This window comes from Emydura macquarii, unplaced genomic scaffold, assembly GCF_026122565.2.
Source record: "Emydura macquarii macquarii isolate MOO-44397 ecotype Brisbane River unplaced genomic scaffold, CSIRO-AGI_Emac_v2 contig_3506, whole genome shotgun sequence".
NCBI lineage: Eukaryota > Metazoa > Chordata > Testudines > Chelidae > Emydura > Emydura macquarii.
The window spans coordinates 9,715,769-9,733,678 of NW_027133643.1; the positions used below are offsets into that span (position 1 = coordinate 9,715,769).

The 17,910-nt window shown below is 41.2% G+C and overlaps 1 protein-coding gene across 3 annotated transcripts in view; it reads right to left on the minus strand.

Moving 5' to 3' along the window:
* DOCK7 (dedicator of cytokinesis 7) overlaps window positions 1-17,910 on the minus strand; it is a 144,875-nt gene that overhangs the window by 37,886 nt on the left and 89,079 nt on the right. For 2 of the 3 annotated variants that reach the window (XM_067535647.1, XM_067535649.1), the window contains exons 22-29: window positions 16,975-17,144; window positions 13,434-13,526; window positions 12,081-12,170; window positions 10,980-11,075; window positions 10,715-10,855; window positions 10,452-10,565; window positions 8,244-8,414; window positions 7,319-7,458 (exon numbers count right to left, since the gene is read on the minus strand). In XM_067535647.1, the coding sequence (XP_067391748.1) occupies window positions 7,319-7,458; window positions 8,244-8,414; window positions 10,452-10,565; window positions 10,715-10,855; window positions 10,980-11,075; window positions 12,081-12,170; window positions 13,434-13,526; window positions 16,975-17,144 (1,015 nt within the window). The remainder of the gene's footprint in view (window positions 1-7,318; window positions 7,459-8,243; window positions 8,415-10,451; window positions 10,566-10,714; window positions 10,856-10,979; window positions 11,076-12,080; window positions 12,171-13,433; window positions 13,527-16,974; window positions 17,145-17,910) is intronic. The other variant, XM_067535648.1, reaches the window with a different exon arrangement.

The following is a 17,910-nucleotide window of genomic DNA, read 5'->3' on the forward strand; positions in this document are numbered from 1 at the left end:
CGGGGATTGGGTGGGAGGAAGAAGTCCAGGGACAGCCGACTAGAGAGCAGCTGAGTGTGACTGAGTCAGTCAGAGCGTTGTAGCTAGATCCCCGCTGACTGATAGGGCCCTGGGCTGGGACGCAGTGGAGTCGGGTGGGCTTGCGTCCCCGTACCCCTCCTTCCCTAACCACCCTGGGAGTGCTTGGCATCCTCTGCATTGCTGGCCAGAGGACCCCAAGCTTTGCCAGCCCTGCCTGACCGTGAGGCCGGGGGCTATAGGCCACTGCACCTGCCCTGCCCGCTTGGGATCGAGGGCTATTGACTGCCGCAACAACCCTGCCCGGCTTGAGGGCTAGGGGCGATAACCTGCTTACCTGCCCCGCCTGCTTGAGGGCCGGGGGCTGTAAACTACTTTACTCGCCCCGCCTGTTGGAAGGCCTGGAGCTACAGACTGCATATCAGACCCACTGATAACTGGGTACTTTGCCCGCCCGCTTCAGGGTCGAGGGCAACAAAAATGCTTTCCAGCCCCATCCTGTTTGACGGCCAGGGGCTATAGACTGCTTGTGCTTGCCAGCCCCTCTTGAGAGCCGGGGCTAAAGACTACATTGCCTTCCCTGCCCTACCTGAGGGCCGGAGGCAATAGACTACTCGCCTGTCCCGTCTGTTGGAAGGCCGGGGGTCGTGGGAACCATACAAGCCCTGCTCTGCACGAGGGCCAAGAGGCTACCGACTGCTAAAAAGCCCACCCCGCTTGGGTTGGGGCCAAAAGACTCACAGGCCAAGAGCTTTTTCCCCTCAGACAAAAGCGCTGTGGCCTTCCTTGGAGCCTGGGCCTGAGGAAGGATTGCGACAGCCCCGGCTGGACCATGCCACCAGCCTACTTGGTCATTCAGAACAGATAGAATGTGAGTGCTTCAACATCCTTCTATTGAAGAACTCTACTTGTGCTATGTCTGAAGTATCAGGTCTTGTTTGAGGAGTCTCACAAATACACAACCAGAGAACTAATAGATCACAACATCACAAGGCACAAAAGAACCCTGCGAAGGGAGAGGCTTTCAGCCAAACGGTTTAAAACTCTGGGTTTTGTTAATATCTATTTACCTCAAACTCCTGACAAGAACCTTAGGATAAAAATTCTCTTTATACGAGATATGAACATTCCTGCCCCTTCAGCTGAAAAAACTTTCCCCCCCTTCTCTAGTCCTCCAAGCAGGTTACTTTCTTGTAACCGGAAGTTTGAGATGCGTGGTCTCTATCCGTATTCCACACACGGTGTAAGCCTGGACACCTTGAGCCAGAGTCCGGAAATTCTAACAACTTTAACTACATGTGCAGTAGCTCTCCTTGTGCTCTAGACAGAGGGCATAAGAGGCAGTGCAGGCCAACGCCTCTCCAGTTCCTCTTCTTACTGCGAATCTAGAAGGATCTGAAGCAAAGGGGATGACGGGCAGGTAGTGGTACCACACATCTCAAAGAACTTCCAGTTACAGGTAAGTAACCTCCATTTCTTCTTCAAGTGCTGGCCCCTATATGTATTCCACACATGGGTGATTGACAAGTTGTCTAGAAACTGGCGGGAGGTGGAGGGAGGAAGTCTGAGGAAGCTGGCAAGAAAGATGTTTGAAGCGTAGTTCCCACTGCTGCATCTGCAGCGGAGGCTTGAACTATAGCACATAGTATGTTGCGAATGTGCAAATGGAATTCCAGGTAGCTGCTCTGCATACGTTCAGTAATGGTGCTTCCTGCAATGATGTTGCAGAGGCAGCTTGTACTCTGGTGGAGTGTGCTCTTACCCCATCAGGTGGAGGAATATGTGCTAATTAGTTGTACACGATGATGCCTCCAGAAATCCATTTAGAGATTCCCTGAAGGGCAATAGCTTGTCCTCATGATCTTTCCACTATGGCAAGAAATCACCTATGAGACTTTCCGACAGATCTGGTTCTCTTTAGATAGAATGCTAAGGCCCATCTAATGTCAAGTGCATGAGGTTTCCTCTCCTGAGCAGAGACATGGGGTTTTGCGAAGAAAACAGATAAGCAGACAGCTTGGTTGACACGGAATTCCATAGTAACTTTGGGGAGGAATTTAGGACGTCAAAGAAAGACCTTTTCCTTGTGGAAAAACAGTATATGGTGGATGTGCCATGAAAGTTCCCATCTTTTATGGCTGAAGTAATAATCACTGAGAAGGCAATCTTCATGGACAGATGGGACATAGCTTGTTGCCAAGGGTTCAAATGGTGGCCCAGCAAGTGCTGATAATATGAGAGTGAGATCCCATCGAGGTGCAGGTTTGACAACTGTTGGAAAGGTCCTAACTAAGCTTTTAATAAATCTCACTGTTGTAGGGTGAATAAAGGTGGAACACCCATTTACTGGAGGAGGGAATGCACTGATCACTGCTAGATGGACTCACGGTGAGCAAATGGAAATGTTTTAAATGCATGTTTTAAAAACAGGTCATCCAAAACAACTGGGGTACTTCCAGAATTTGGAGACAGCTGTTTATGCTGAACCCAGGTAGAAAAGCGTCTCCATTTAGCTAGCCAGCAGGTTCTAGTTGAGTCTTTTCTACTTTGAGTAAAAATAGCTTAAGACAGATGTTGAACAAGATCATCCCATTTCTGATGCCCATCCAAACACCAGGTCATTAGGTGGCATAGTTCTGGATTGGGGTCTCTGATTCTGCCCCCTTCTTGAGTAAAGGGATCCAGTAAAGGGCGGATCCTGATAGGAAGACAGATTGACATTCTCAGGAGCTCTGTGAACTAAAACTGTCTGGGGCAGTTGGGTGCTAGGAAGATGACACTGGCCCTGTCCTGACATATCTTTCTCAAGCCCTGTGGCAAGAGGTGAATAGGAGGGAAGGCATGTCTAAGGTCACTTGTCCATGACAATAGAAGAGCATCGTCCTGGGAGCAGCAACCCCCTGGAGCAGTACAAGGGAAGCTTCCTGTTCATTTGGGAAGTGAAGAGATAGCACTGAGGTGCTCCCTGAGTGAATATCTTGCTCAGGTTAGAGCTGTGCATCTCCCACTCATGAGCTGCAGAGAACTTCTTGCTCAAGTTGTCTGCTAAGGAGTTCTGGAACCTTGGAAGGCATGTGGCTTGGATGGCAATGCAGTTATAAACTGTTTACATATGTATTTACAGAGTATAAGGATAAAAGCTGGAGAAATCTGGGGACACAGGGATTCCTTCTCAGACCCTGCAGTGGTCAGAAGGAACTGGAGAGGTGTCAGTTCTGCCTCTTGTGTCCTCAGTCTGGAGCACCATGGGAACTACTGTGCAAGTGTGGCCAACGGACACTGCTTGTTGGAATTTTCACTCTGGTGCATGGGGCGCAGGCTCACCCCATGTGTGGAATACACATAGGGACCAGCATTTGAAGAAGAATAGCAAGATAAGGGTACATATGCCTGATATTTCTAACTAAAAAACTTCCAACAAACGGGGAAAACAAGAATAAAAGATAATTTCTGGCCTTCTTTATTCACTGTAAAGATGCAAAAGAGGACAGTTCAGATGTTCTCCCCTTTGGCAGATCACCTTCAACACATTCCTTATCCAATATGTAAGTCATTTTTTCTTTGAACGTCAGGAGAACCCTACTCTGATCCCTTCCTTCAACACACTGCTGGGGTAACTGGAGCCCAGGGACTCTGGTAACCTCTGTAGCCTCACTGAAAAGGAAAAAAATGAGGAAAAACCCTGGGGGTAGCTCTATAACAACTGACTGAAGAGCAGAGGCAGAACCTCTGTCCTCTATAGGTAACAAGCTTGACCATTCTAGGTTATTTGACCCAATCCAGGAAGCAGCAAATTGTTTCCATGCCCCACACCTTTGCATTACACAGACCCCAGGATCTGGTGTTGGGTATTAACATGACCCCTGTATATCAGGCACCATCTACTCTACAGCTCTTACTAAGTCAGCAGACCTGGTTACAAAAAGGCTAACATTTGTAGATAAGCCTTGGATTGTCCACATTTTTAAACTAGTTACAGGGACGCATTGAGGGGTGTTTTAACCAGCTTATTGAACAATTGCATGGTAACTTAACACAGCTGGGGAGGAAACATTTAAAATAGCAGGAAATTACAAACCATGATTAGAAAGAAGCTCTTAGCTATAATTTTAAAGTAACTCCATTTATATCCTGTTAGTAAAAGCTAAAAGAAGAACGGCCTTGGAGATCACAGGATTGCCCAGATGATGTAACACAATCAAACAGAAATTTCAGTGCAACTTTAACCTTGTCTCCTCTCCATGACCTCTTTCCATATTTGGCATGAAGGAGAGGGGAGCCAATATTTCCAAGCCGTATCAGAGAACAACAAAAGAAGATCTAGTCTTGCCAACTGGGCTTGCATTTAATGGATCTCGCTGCCCACTGGTCTCTTTTCCATCTCAGCCCTAAATTCTGTTCAGGTGTTGCACAGTTTTGTGGTATGTTCTTTGTTTAATAGGGAGTTGTGTCAAACACTAAGGGCCAGATTCTGATTCCCTTACGTGTGATCGATAGCACCTTCCTCCACAATTCTACTGAGTCAACAGGACTCTTGGAGGAGGAAGGTGCTACCCCACTTGAATAAGGGGATCAGAATGTGGCTTTTGGGCAATGAGAAACATCACTAACCAAGAAGACACCATAATACAATGTGCTAAGACAATCCACCCAGGACTTCATTTGTTTGGGCTTAGTTTTGTTTATCCTCTCCTTTCTAACCATCACTGCAGCGCACTAAGGGTCTCATCCACCTGTTATGCCTGGTCTTTTAGATTTAAAATTCTTTGAAGCAGGGCCTGTCATTGATTGTATATTTGTACAGCACCTAGCGCAATGAGAGCCAGGCTGTGTGCCTATAAACACTAACAAAATATATGTAAAATAATAATAGTAATACATTTTAAATGGTATTACTAAGTCTTTTCTGTAAATTAATTATGAAGTTATTCCATGGGAAACATTTATAGTGCAAATGAATGCAAACAGCTTGCATAAAACAGACAGGGTCATAGTCAATTTACGTACTGAACAACAGCAATAAAAAGTGGGGAAGGGCAGTCTGAATGGAACACACTTACGTTAAACAAGTCACGATTTCAATAACTTTATGTCCTGTACAGAGCTTGGAGGAGAAACCATGAATTTCCTATACAACAGCAGTTAGCCATGCATCCTTTATTTCTTTCCCACTGCAGGACAACATATTTGGGAATAATTCTAAATTATTTCATAGTGGCTGTACTGTGGCTGAAACAGAACTTTTTAATGCAGTCTTGGGTATAGAAAGCTTCAAAAGCTAGTGGAAAAAGCACTTTTGAAAACGAATGGGCGAGTTACTTGAACATATGACTCAAACAGGGAAAATAATGTTTAAACTATCTATTTGCAGGACAAAATATCATCAGTCAAATAAGCAGATTTATTCTTAACCATCACGTTATGTGTTCTTACTGTTTTTATTTGATTTTTTTTTTAATCCCTTAGGCCTTTCAGACCTCACATTTTCATACCATCTGTTTCCCAATGGCTTTCCATCCAGAAAAAAGTTGAGTGAGTGCATGTGGGTGTTCATAGTGTGAGTGACCATGGTGCCAAGGATGGAGGTCAAACTGGTCTGAACAGTGAGTTTCTTTGTGCAGCAGAGCAGCTGAACAAAAGCAGGGGTCAACTTCCAGGCCCACTGGAACTAGTCCATGCTTAGCACTGAAAACACTGAGGGCTCTGTGTCTTTCAGTGGAAGAGGTTTCCCATGTGAGAGAGCTCAGGAGGTAGGCCAGATGAGAACAGGCAGAGTGCAGAGAACAAGAGGGACCAGGAGAATGGAGCTGATTTCTGGCTATTAGTTTGGAACCAACATAAGAACGACTATACTGGGTCAAACCAATGGTCCATCTAAGCTTAGTATTCTGTATTCTGACAATGGCCAGTGACAGATTCTTCAGAGGGAATAGAGAGAACAGGGCAATTTATCCAGTGATTCATCCCGTCATCCCGTTCCAGCTTCTAGGCCTACGGACACCCAGAGGGTGGGGTTGCATCTCTGACTATCTTGGCTAAAAGCCACTGATGGGACCTATCCTCTGGGAATTTACCTAATTCTTTTTTGAACCTGGTTATACTTTTGGCATTCACAATAACCCCTGGCAACGAGTTCCACAAGTTGACTGTGTGTTGTGTGAAGAAGTGCTTCCTTATGTATGTTTTAAACCTACTGCCTATTAATTTCATTTGGTGAATCTGTGTGCGTATTATGGGAAGGGGCAAATAACATTTCCTTATTCACTTTTTCCACACTATTCATGGTTTTATAGTCCTCTATCATATCAACCAGCAATGTCTTAGCTGGTGTGTCTGCAGATGGCCTGCCTGGGCGGAGTTCTGTTGCTGTTTTTGCCATCTCACTCAGGGTCAGCAGGATTTGTGTAATACCTGCATTCCAGGAAAAATTACCCTACATCTGTGGAATCAATTTCTCTTCCAGTGGGAAACTGACTCAATGGAAACCTCCTAAACCTGCTACCTCTTGGAAAGCAGCAACAGCATCTATGGATCATTGGCCTATGCCAACTTAGCTGACATTTCTGTACCACCACATTCAATCCATCTCAGAGGGAGAAGCATGTAGCAGAACTTCAGATTATGGAAGCCATTGATAACATATGGTAAATCCTCTCCTTCTGTGCATTTATACATGGGAACGAGAAAAAGTGGTCCTAACTGACTGAAGCAGTGTCAGGATTACTGGGCAATATTCCAAGCTCTGAAAATTTCTTGCTGCGTAACCTTGGCAAATGACCTGAAAACATTCTATGCTTCACTTTATCCATCTGTAGTACAGCGCTATTTACCGATCTTACAGGGCAGTTGCGATGCTTAATTCGTGTTTATAAATTGCTTTGAGATCCTAAGATGAAAGGTGCTACTGTACCTAAGAAAATGTCTGCTGTTGCGTTTATGTTTGAAATTTATGTTCTTGCTAATGCGGCAAATAACTACTTTCTGCCACTTCTCAACAGCATCCTCCACACCCAACTGAAGAGTTCCATTGCACGGCTCCAATGGGAGACTCTCATCCCTTCATTCTCAGCTAAGAGAATGTGCCCATAAAAAAAGGACTGGAGATGGGGTTTAAAAGAGATAGGAATGAGGGCAGCACAAGTAGGAGGGAAGGAGTCTCAGGATTGGAGGAATTGTTTCCTCCTCCCACTCTCCCCTCAGATTATACATATAAATTAGCTCTGACCATGGCCAAAGCTTGCCTGTGATCCACCACCTACTTAGATTATGGTAACCTCTTGGGAACAAGTTAAAAACTCACCCTTCAGCATCAGGATCTAAAATGACAGCCAGCTCTGTTAACACAAGCCCTGCCAAGTAATGCTGCTGGCGGAAAGGCACAGACAATTCAAACATGTTTGCTATCTTCTGATCTTGGACATTTGTAGAGAATCCAGAACTCTGTTGAAAAACCCAAGCATTAAAGGTTGTGCAATGAGCCCCTGAGGACACAGAAAGATACAGCTTATGAAATACAGTAGAAGCCCTATCCAGAATTCAAGGAAATCTCATATCAGCCACTCTTTCACTCATCTTTTTAATACACATCTACTTACGTTACAGGTAACTTCATTAACCCTTCAATTAATTCAGAGTAGCTACATTTTGCTTTTTTGCTTCTGTCCACTTCTTAGTTACATATATGTAATACAGACCAGAGATGAGAAAATAGCTAATCTGATGAGCAAGAGGAGTGTTACTGAACAAAGCAATGTGCTTGCTGAGTAATTACTTTTTTCTGCAAATGAACTCTTTTGCACAGGATGCAAAAAGGTAGTAGAATTATGCATGGATGTTACAAAGTAATAATAAATGGACTTTATTTTTTAAAAATGATCACAGAAGATCAGCACAATCTGAATAAAAGCCTGCTGTTCTTTGCTTCAAGAAAAATATTATGCTTGCACATTGTCTAAAGTTTAGGGTTTCAAAGATGCACTTGAAGCTTTCAATATGGCAATCCTAATATGGGTAACTCAGCTGCAAGGAGTAACGGAAAGCATTCTGCATATAGGTCCCTCTAAACATTTCTACCTGCATCGCCTGTATTTTTTAAATAAGTAATCAAAGAGGCATTAGCGGGAAAGAAACCTGAACATGAATGTGACACACCTGTCTCTCAGATTTATTCCTATGAACAAATCTCAACTTGAATTTCTACATATGGCCTTTGCTGCTTTGCCTACCTGAGAAGTTGCTGAAGACACAGATGGCGATGGAGATGCAGGTGGCGTGAGTAGGCTACAGGGTAAATTCAGGGTGACATAGTGCTCATGGCTGCAGATAATGCGGAGGAAGTCCAGCCTCAAGGACACAAGGATACTTGGATTTGGTAAGGAATAAAGCTTTGAAGACACCTTGCAAGAACAACACAATTATCCAGTTAATAGTAAACAGCACACTAATGCAGCATGTGACTTCTAACATATCCTCCATCATCATGTTACACAGCAGGAAAGACCAGATAAAAGGATTTTACAGTGCTTTAGCGGTCATAAAATAACAATAACATCCACACCACTTCTTTGTAGTTTTAATTGGAAGTCTCACATTGGGGAACTGTACATTTAACATGTACCACAGACAACAGTGCTTATAATAATATAACATTTATATAACAGGCATACTAATAGAAGTAATTTACAAATTAAATTCCATCTATTTCACATGTGATATTGATCTCTGTGATGCTGGGCCAAGAAGGGTTGAGTTTAGCAGGCTGAAATAACCCAAAATCAATCTTTGAGGACATGGGAATGCAAATAGCAGTTAGGGCCATTCATTGTAAATAGCTAAGAATTTGAGGTTAAATCTTGCATTGTTAAGCGTTTGGAAGTAGATATGTCTATAATTACCTATAATCTTGCTAGTGATTATTGATGTAACCAAATAGTTCTTGTTTTTATTTCTCTTTGAAGTTTAAGTAGTAAATACCTGTGAATGGTTGTAAATTGCTAATTGCCTTATGCTAATACAGCTAGTGCATAAAAATAGGCGATGTTACCTCATAGCCATAAGTTACTAGTTACTACACAAGGCAGCTAGTTACCTATTATGCACTCAAGAATTATGTGCCGTGATATCTGCTGTCAAGAAAATATCAATAAGCCTGCATGGATCTATAAAAGATTCTAAGGTCCCAGTCCTATTTATCCCAAATCTGTCCAAGATTCACACAGGAGAAGATTGGATCACAAGATTGGGATCCCAGTTTCTGGTTCACTCTGCTATTTCTCATGGAAGAAATTATACAGACTCTCTACATGGCTATTTAGTCTTCACTTCTCTGGACTGCTTTTCTAACAAGGAAGCTTTAAACAAGGACTGATGACCACCTCCAAGCTGTTTGGGTAATTTCCAGAGACTTTGCAAATTAAGAACTTTGCAACTCAGTCATCTCTATTTTGAAACTGACTTATGAACTTTATTTTCATCTGTGTATGGATAATGACCTTTTAACCATTATTCTTTCCTTTTTAAACAATAAATATTAGTTTAGTTAATAAGCATCGGCTTTAAGCGTGTATTTGGGTAAGATCTGAACTATTCATTGACCTGTTTGGTAATGTGTCTGAGCCTTTGCGACTGGTAGAACTTTTTTTTACATATGATGCATAAAGATTTTCAGTAATCCCCATTGTATTTGACTTGGCTGTCTGGGTGCTAGCCAAAGAGCTGGATAGTTTTAAGGCCACTGTGTTTTTTTTTTTTTTCTTCTGAATGACCAGTGAGGTGATCAGAAGCTGTTTGTTGCTAACTTGGTATATCTTATGGAAGAAAAACCACCAGTATTTAGGGGGTCTGCCTGCCCCATTCTTTGCAGTTTTGCCCTATTTAAGCTATCTCAACATGGCTCCCCTGGAGGCCAACGCCACCATCTCCTACTGATTTCAGTAGGGAGTTGCAAAAGGAAAGCAGATCATCTTAAGGTTTAGCAGGCTGACTAGTCACACAGTAGGCAACAGTGTTTGAATACTATTATCATTCTTGCCACCTATTATAGAATGTTTCAATCTGCAATAAAGATGAGCCTGAAGCCCAGATCCAAAGACCCCTAAATATCATGTCTGCAAAATTTGGATCTGAGCATCCACGTCCCTTTCTAATCTCTTCTTCTATTATTCTGGGGGAAACGAGCATGGAAAGAGACTCCTCCCATCCAGTGTAACTTCATTGACTTAGTGGACTTGCGCAGTACACCTGAAAATGGAATCAGGCACAGGGATGTCGAAGCACTAAAACACAAACTGAATGACATACAAAGCTAACTTTTTTTAAAGACACGCTGATAATGGAATGCTGGGTTGCTGCTTCTCAGCTAGTGTTAAGGAAGTCACCGTAGCGTGACATGCCACGGTACCAACAGCGAATTGATAACATGCCTCTGCATTTACCTGTTTGTAGCAGGCCTTAATAAGGCTGAAGACAAACCCTCTGTCCATGATAGACAGCAGATCATTGAGGAAAAATGCAAGACTGGTGTTAAGCCTTTCAACCATTTCTGTATCCTGAATGGAAGAACAAAAAGAGAAAATGCAAGACAAAGAGCACTGTTATATAAGGTAACACAGCAGTTTCAAATTAAGGCCCTGATCTATGCACTTGGAGGGGAGAAGCTGCAGAATTGACCAGGGTGCAGCTAATTGCTTGCCATTACCTTTTGAAACCGAGAGACTACATCATTGGCAATTGTGCTGACCAGAGCAGCTATGTCATCCATGAAACGCTCTGGAAAACGATTCTTCCTCGGAGCATCCAGTTTGTCAGCAAAATACAAATGATGCACCATACTCTTCACCTATAGGAAACATATACGACTAGTAATGATCATTTGTGGAAAGCATTATGCTATGAACATTGGTGTTTGTTTTACCGAAAAAAAAGGACTAAGTTCATAAGCAATGGGTTTCCAATTTGCTCACCATAAGCTCGAAGAAGAACCATGCCTGTTGTAAAGCTGCCTCCCGAACACTTCCACTGCAGACGACCCACTGTAAGGCTAGTTCTTCATGAAAAAGCTAAGCAGATTCAAATCCAAAGTTAGACCTAGTACTAAGGTTGGCTTGCAACACAATCCACGTAAAAAATGGAAACACAACACATGAAAAATATGGCAAACAATGAGGATAAGCAAAATAATAAATGTTAATGCAACAGCAGTGACAATGTCCCTTAAAGGATCTCCCAAATTAACAATGTAGGATGCTGCTATGATGTGTGAGGTGAGAAGCATTTCACGTCATTATGGTCCAACATTAAAATGTAAGTGTTGACAATTTTCTTCCCCCAAAGAAGTTTGTTGCTCAAATCAGTTTAAAAAACTATCTTTCTGCCTGGTCTGATTTTTTAAATAAAAAGGGAGTAAAAAGGGGACATATAAAGCAATTTGTACAAAAGTGTACATTTATCTTGAGAAAGAACTTCAGCAAAATGGTACACTATGGGAAGAAAACCACACCGTGCTAATGGCCACCTTCCTGATTTAGCTTCAATTCCCAGAAAGATCAAAACCATAGACTAGAAGAAGTCACTGGTGTTGTTTTTATTATGCAAAAAGTCAACATTATTTTGTGTCACTGACATTATTTAGGAGTAGATTCTTACCTCCTTTAAATGGGCATAAATCCAGAGTAAACCTTGACTTCATCAGAGTTAGATTTACACTCCATGTAACTGAGGTCAGAATCTGGCCCTCCATGTTAAATAGCTAACTCATTTTAATTCACTGTATTCAAATACATTATTTACATAATCAAACAGCAGCATTAATATTTTTAAAAGCCTGTAGTAATTCCACTCTAAGCAACAGGAACATTCATCAGACAAGCCTCTTCTACTATTTTTACTCTTCCTCATTCACTGGGTCAGAACATTTTATATGTGCTAATGCTCTAATATACAGAGGTGCTCCGCAAAAGCAGTTCTCTGAAAATCAGGCCAAAATAAAAGAGAGACTGAATCATATTTTCAGAATGACTCGACCTCCCTGTCCCACGATATTAATTGTCTTCACTGAAATCTACCTTTTTAGTTGGTAATCGTCCTGTTAATGTTTGTAAGAAACTTGACGTCTCTGTGTGCGAAGACATACGATTACAACTTCGATCGGTAGCCTACGGAGTGGAGATGAATGAATGATGACAGCACATTAAAGTTTGCCGTGGATGGTTTCTGCAGCTCAAGGACAATTTACATTTACAAAATACTGTTTAACAGTGTATTTTACAGGTTTTCACACCTTTTCCCCCCTCTCAGACTCTTAGCCATATGTTGTAACCAACAGAGGGACAACAATAAAAAGCATTGTTGTGTTTTGGATTTTTTAAGGTTTACAGGTTCTTTAAATAAAAGCATGTTTTTATGCACAAAGACATTTAAGGCTGCAAAGCATGAAACTTTTCCATACTTATATTCTGCCAGCATGCAGATGCCTGGAAAGTAAAACTTTTATATGTTACAGTGCCATGCCTCTCAATCTACCAGCCCAGATGTGTGGACATATACCCCCCAAATGACCCACCTATTAGTACAGGGAATCAGTAAATTACATGAGATTTTTTTCTTTTAGCATATATAACTTTATTCACAAACTCAATTTCAGGATTCAACACTTCTGATGGAAATAACTTGCCTTAATGCAAGTGAGTTCACGGTAGATTTCTGTGGGAGGGAGGTAAATTTGAATTTACAAGGAAGGAAAATTGAGAAGTATGTTCAAAGCAATCATGCAGTGTAAAGCAGCAGGCAACCAGGGTTAAATATGTGAAGCCTATCTTATTTAAGCCACTACAAATTTCATACTTTGCAACACAGAACAGATACAGCTGCATCTTACAAGTTGTTGCTTCCAGCACTTAATTGCTATATTATAAGGGTTAGATTCCAACTTTTACATGTATATCCATTTTGGTTTAATTATCTCTCATTCAAACATTCACATTAAAAAGGAAGGATCAATCGAATATGAAGGATAGTAAATGCTTAATGACAATGGTAAAATGGTTCACGACGTTAAAACAAAAAGCAAACATGATGCTGCATAACATTGTGATCAATGTTCCCGTTAAAAATGTGCACCACCTAAAGTAGAAACTAAGGTTAAAAAAAAAAAGAAGGAAAGGAGCTGTAGCATCTAAATTTCACAAACCAGCAACTACTGTAATGGAAGGAAGGGGACACTGTTTATGCATTTTGTGGATTCTCATGCAGTATGGTGGGGGAAAGTGCTAATTTTAAAATAAAAATCACTAACTTTTCAAAGATTGAAAAAAAGCAAGCCACCAAACCATGGTATACACTTAAAAGGAGATGTTCTTAGGGAAAGATCAGCCAATAAAAACAAAAACAAAAAACAAAAGCTCTAATGTAGACACCACCTGTGTTGACTCTGCACTTGGACTGGGGTTGGATCCCCATGGGGCAGCTTTGGGACCACCAGTGTTTACCCAGGAATTGGAGCGGTCTAAACCCTGGGCACATAACAGAAAGCAGTTGGGAAAGGAAAGACATATTACATGTTGCATGCCACACAGTCATCTAATTTAGAGATATGCAGTCCTTAAAAGAAATCCAAATGCGTTTAACACAAACACATCACCAATTAGTACTGTTAAAGCAAACTGAATTCTCAGCCAAGTGTTGAGAAATTTTAGTCCAGAAGGTTATTTTACCATTTTTCAATCACACATACACAACATACATTGGTGAGAGCACCTGTCCAGGCTACACCTGTTGTATTTATACTCTCTTTGCACCAAAGCCATTATGAGACCAAATTCTGCTCTTACTTACGTCTTAAGTAAACCCAGTGATTTCAGTGGAGTTACTCCAGATTTACACTGATGTGTCAGAGCAAAACCTGGCCCACAGATGATGGAACCACAAAAGGTGGTCTGTGGGGTTTCTACATTTCTTGAGCCAGGCTACTTGCCATACAGTGTTCATAAAACTCCAAAAGTCCTATTAAAAATGTATGAACTCTGAAGAGATATCAAAGGGTTTTCAGAAGTTTGCATGTTCACAGTAAATAACTCTAATATTCTGGAAAAAATAGTCCTAGGCGCTAGATTTCAACAAGAACCAAATGGGAAAAAAGGTGTTTTTTCTAGACCAAGCTATATTTAAGATATGGACATTTAAAATAAAAAAGTTAAGCTTTTCATAACATAACAAACTTCCTTTTTCAAATTATCATGTATCAAAAAACACAACCAACCCAATCTAATAAATATGAAATTTGTTCCCAAAATTCTTCTCCAGCAAGAGACCATACATTCAAAATTTCAGATGGAAAAGAATTACGTTCCCATTCATCCACCCCCAAGAAAGTAAAAGAAAAGGTAGGGGCAGACAAAACTGGGCTCATTCCAGAAACTGTTTTACACTATAAGCTAAATAGTTTGATCCAAAGACCACTGAATGCGATGGGAGCCTATTCATTCCAATGGGCTTTGAATCAGGTCTTATGGAGTCATTACTACAATATATAGATAGTTCCTAACAGCATTCACCAATAATCTTCAATCCTCACCTGGGAGAGGGGACTTTTCAATTTCCATGACAACTTTGCTTAGATGCCAGCTATGATGGTATTTTTTGAAACAGAGACTTTTGTCAAGTACAACTCAGACCACCAATTCATTTCTCACAACCCATTAAAAACTCACACCAAATTTGAGTCCAGATTAAAACCAGTATCCTTGAGATTATGCCATTAATAATCCATTGAGCCATCCAGTATGAGAGAGCACAGCATTGCTGTAATTATGCTCAAACAGACTCAGTAACAAACATAAATTGGCAACACAAACTGAAAAATGGTGTTCTGATCTTAATTATTATTCAACAGAAACAAACAAAAGCCCTGATCAAGCAATGGCACAAAAGTAATTTTGCACACTGAGTAGAAGTCACTGGGACTACTTGCAATGAGTCAAGTTAAGCACATGCAGATCAGGGCCCAAGAGCCCAGTCCTGCAAACATCTAAGCACGTGTAATTTTGCTCACTTAAACAGTCCTAATGACCGCAATGAGATTACCCATGTAGATAAAGTTAAACGTGGATTTAAGTATTTACAGGAGTGGGAGCCAATTTTGTTTTATATTAGAAAGCATAGAAGCTGCTTTCCTCCCCACAATGTACAGAATTGAGAGTTTCCTTTCCTTGCAAGGAGGAGTAAACACGAAGTACATAAAATTTATTAAATTCCAGGCAATGGCTGAGGTCCCAGTCCGACAATAGGATCTGGGAGGATGCATTACCTGGCTTATGCAGATCCACTTGCAAGATTATATTCATGCATTATATTCACAGCAGTCAAAAACGGTTATTTTCTGTTTCTTCCCTGCACACTTCCAACAATTTAGGAACTCTATATACTTCTACAGTTCTAGAGTTCTATATTTAGGAATTCTATAATCTTGTATTACCAGCACAAAATAGCATAAAGGCTATTTTTGGGCAGATGCCAAATTTGCTTCAGAAATAATAAAATTCACAGCACCTGTGCCCCCCAACCCCAAAATAGTGAAAGACAGCAAGAATAGTGTCAGAAATCAAAACCTCGTACATTATGTAGATCCAAAGTAATCCTTAAGACCAGTAACAGAGATAACTAAAGATTTTTAGAATAAAATCAGAAGTATGACTCAGTGATGGCTTAAATGAAATCTACCAGATAACCATGCAACAGATAACAAATATAGGGGTTTATTCCAAACAATTAAATGAAACAAACAAAATGATGGGTGCTTTTTTAAAAATAGAACACCTCCCATAATTGGTCCTATTTTCAAGTGAAGGCTCTTTAATAGGATGGTCACGTGCTTAAATCATTATTTGGCATGTACAACTAGCATTTTTGCATCTATATGCCAATTTCAGCATTTTATGAAGACATCTATATTTTCACTACTAGGTTTGACAGGTAGAAATAATTACATTGAACTTGGATTCTGTGTATTCATACCCAGCTTAGTATCTGCTGACCAAGCTACTGGCAAGGAATATTTCCATTAATAGTAGTCTACACATTAGCTTTTTAAAGCACAGAGTATGTATCTGAAAGAAAATCTCCTTTCATTTTCTATTGCCGCATTATTCACTCAGCCAGCACATGTAAAGCTTCTAATATCCTGTGTAAATTCCATATGCACATCACTCCCCCGGGTGTTTCACAAAAGGTCAAGGTTGTTTAATTAGTGAGACATCTAAGTGGATCTTTAAACATTTTAAAATCTTCTCGTCCATGCTTTCTTTTTTTCTTTTAAATAATGAGTCACCTAACAGAACTTATCTTGTCTTCTGTCTGGTGAGAAAATTACATTTTTAGTCATTCAAAAATTAGTGGCATCTATATCTCAGACCAAGTCTCTCCTGCCTTTTTTTGAATACAGGATTGAGAATGTCAAACTGACCCAGGTGGGTGACTTTACTAACAAACTGCTTCATTGATTTTTCAAAGGACTGGGTGTAAAAGTTCTTTCAAGTGGCTCAGAAGATAATCTGTGCTGGAAGAATGAAGGGTGGGTGGTGTTGGTGGGGAGCGGCTATGACACTTTATACCAACTGAGGCCCAGAGAATATATACAAAATTAAAAGAAGAGTCCTGCCCTCTCCCCCACCATGTCTTTACAGGGAACACTTGTCAGGAGACAGGGTAAGATCTGATTTCTATTTGTTTCTCTCTCCTCTTGTGTGTCTTTAGCAAGTCAAATAGAAACAGTGGCATGTGTTCGGGGAGCAAGGTGCCAACTACTTTCCCAGCACAGGGAAAGACACTGAAAAGGTCATCAGTAAGGATGAGTGAATATAGATTTCTTTTTGAAAGGACAAACATGTAAAAGTTTCTTCTTCATTTGTTTTAAGATTGAAGAGAAATATGGAGTGTCCTGTGAGCTTAGTTGTGCAATCGTACCTTACTTCCAATGATTGACCGTACTTCATCATCTGGTGAGGTCGGAGTCCCGGATATATCTGGGTTGCTGTTACTAAGACTCCTTGAGCGATTCAAGTTAAGGCTTGCTGGTCGGACAGCTGATCGAGCCATAGTAGCATAATGCACGGATCCTCCCAAACCACCGGGACCTACAATTTCACACAAGAGAGCATCTTGTAATGTTACAAATCATGGCTACAGAGCGGCTGCTTTGCACCAGTCTGCTGCTGCAAAGCCTCTGCATACCTGGTGGATCCGGGCAGCAAGGGAATCCTCCGATGGCATAGGGTAGCTGTAGCAGCTCCTGTGCCATCCCCACACCTGGCTCTCCAGTATAGGGGATGTGGCTGGGAAAAAGGGGGCATGGTCAGAACGTCACTCTGTCCACTGATCCCTGACTACAGGAATGGCCCCTGGGGACTGCTGGCAACTGGTGTAAGATAAAGCAGCCTTCAAGCTGCTCTACCTTGTGCCTGGAATCATGCTGATATTTGGCAGCCCCAAGCCTGGGGAGTCACAAACATGGCTGTAGGTCACATTAACTCCACTCCAGATTTGTATCAAGAACAACCTGTCCTGTCTGGAGAACATGGCCTTATGTGTACACTCACAAAAGAATACACTTACCCCCAAGAAAGAAGTCTTCCGTTACGTAAGTTTTGCAGTGATATCACACTGTCCATCTGACAGTCTCAACATGCCTTACAAACATTAACTGATCAAGCCTTTGAAGTAGGCAAGTATTATTAAACCCATTTTACAGATGGTTCCACTGAGTCATTCAGCAAGCTAATGACAGTGATGTAACCCAGCAGAGATGGCTGCTAGCATCTGTTCTAAATAAGGAACAATATTCTCTCTGACATATAACAAAGCTCTTTCACCTGACATATAACGAAGCTCTATGTCATATAT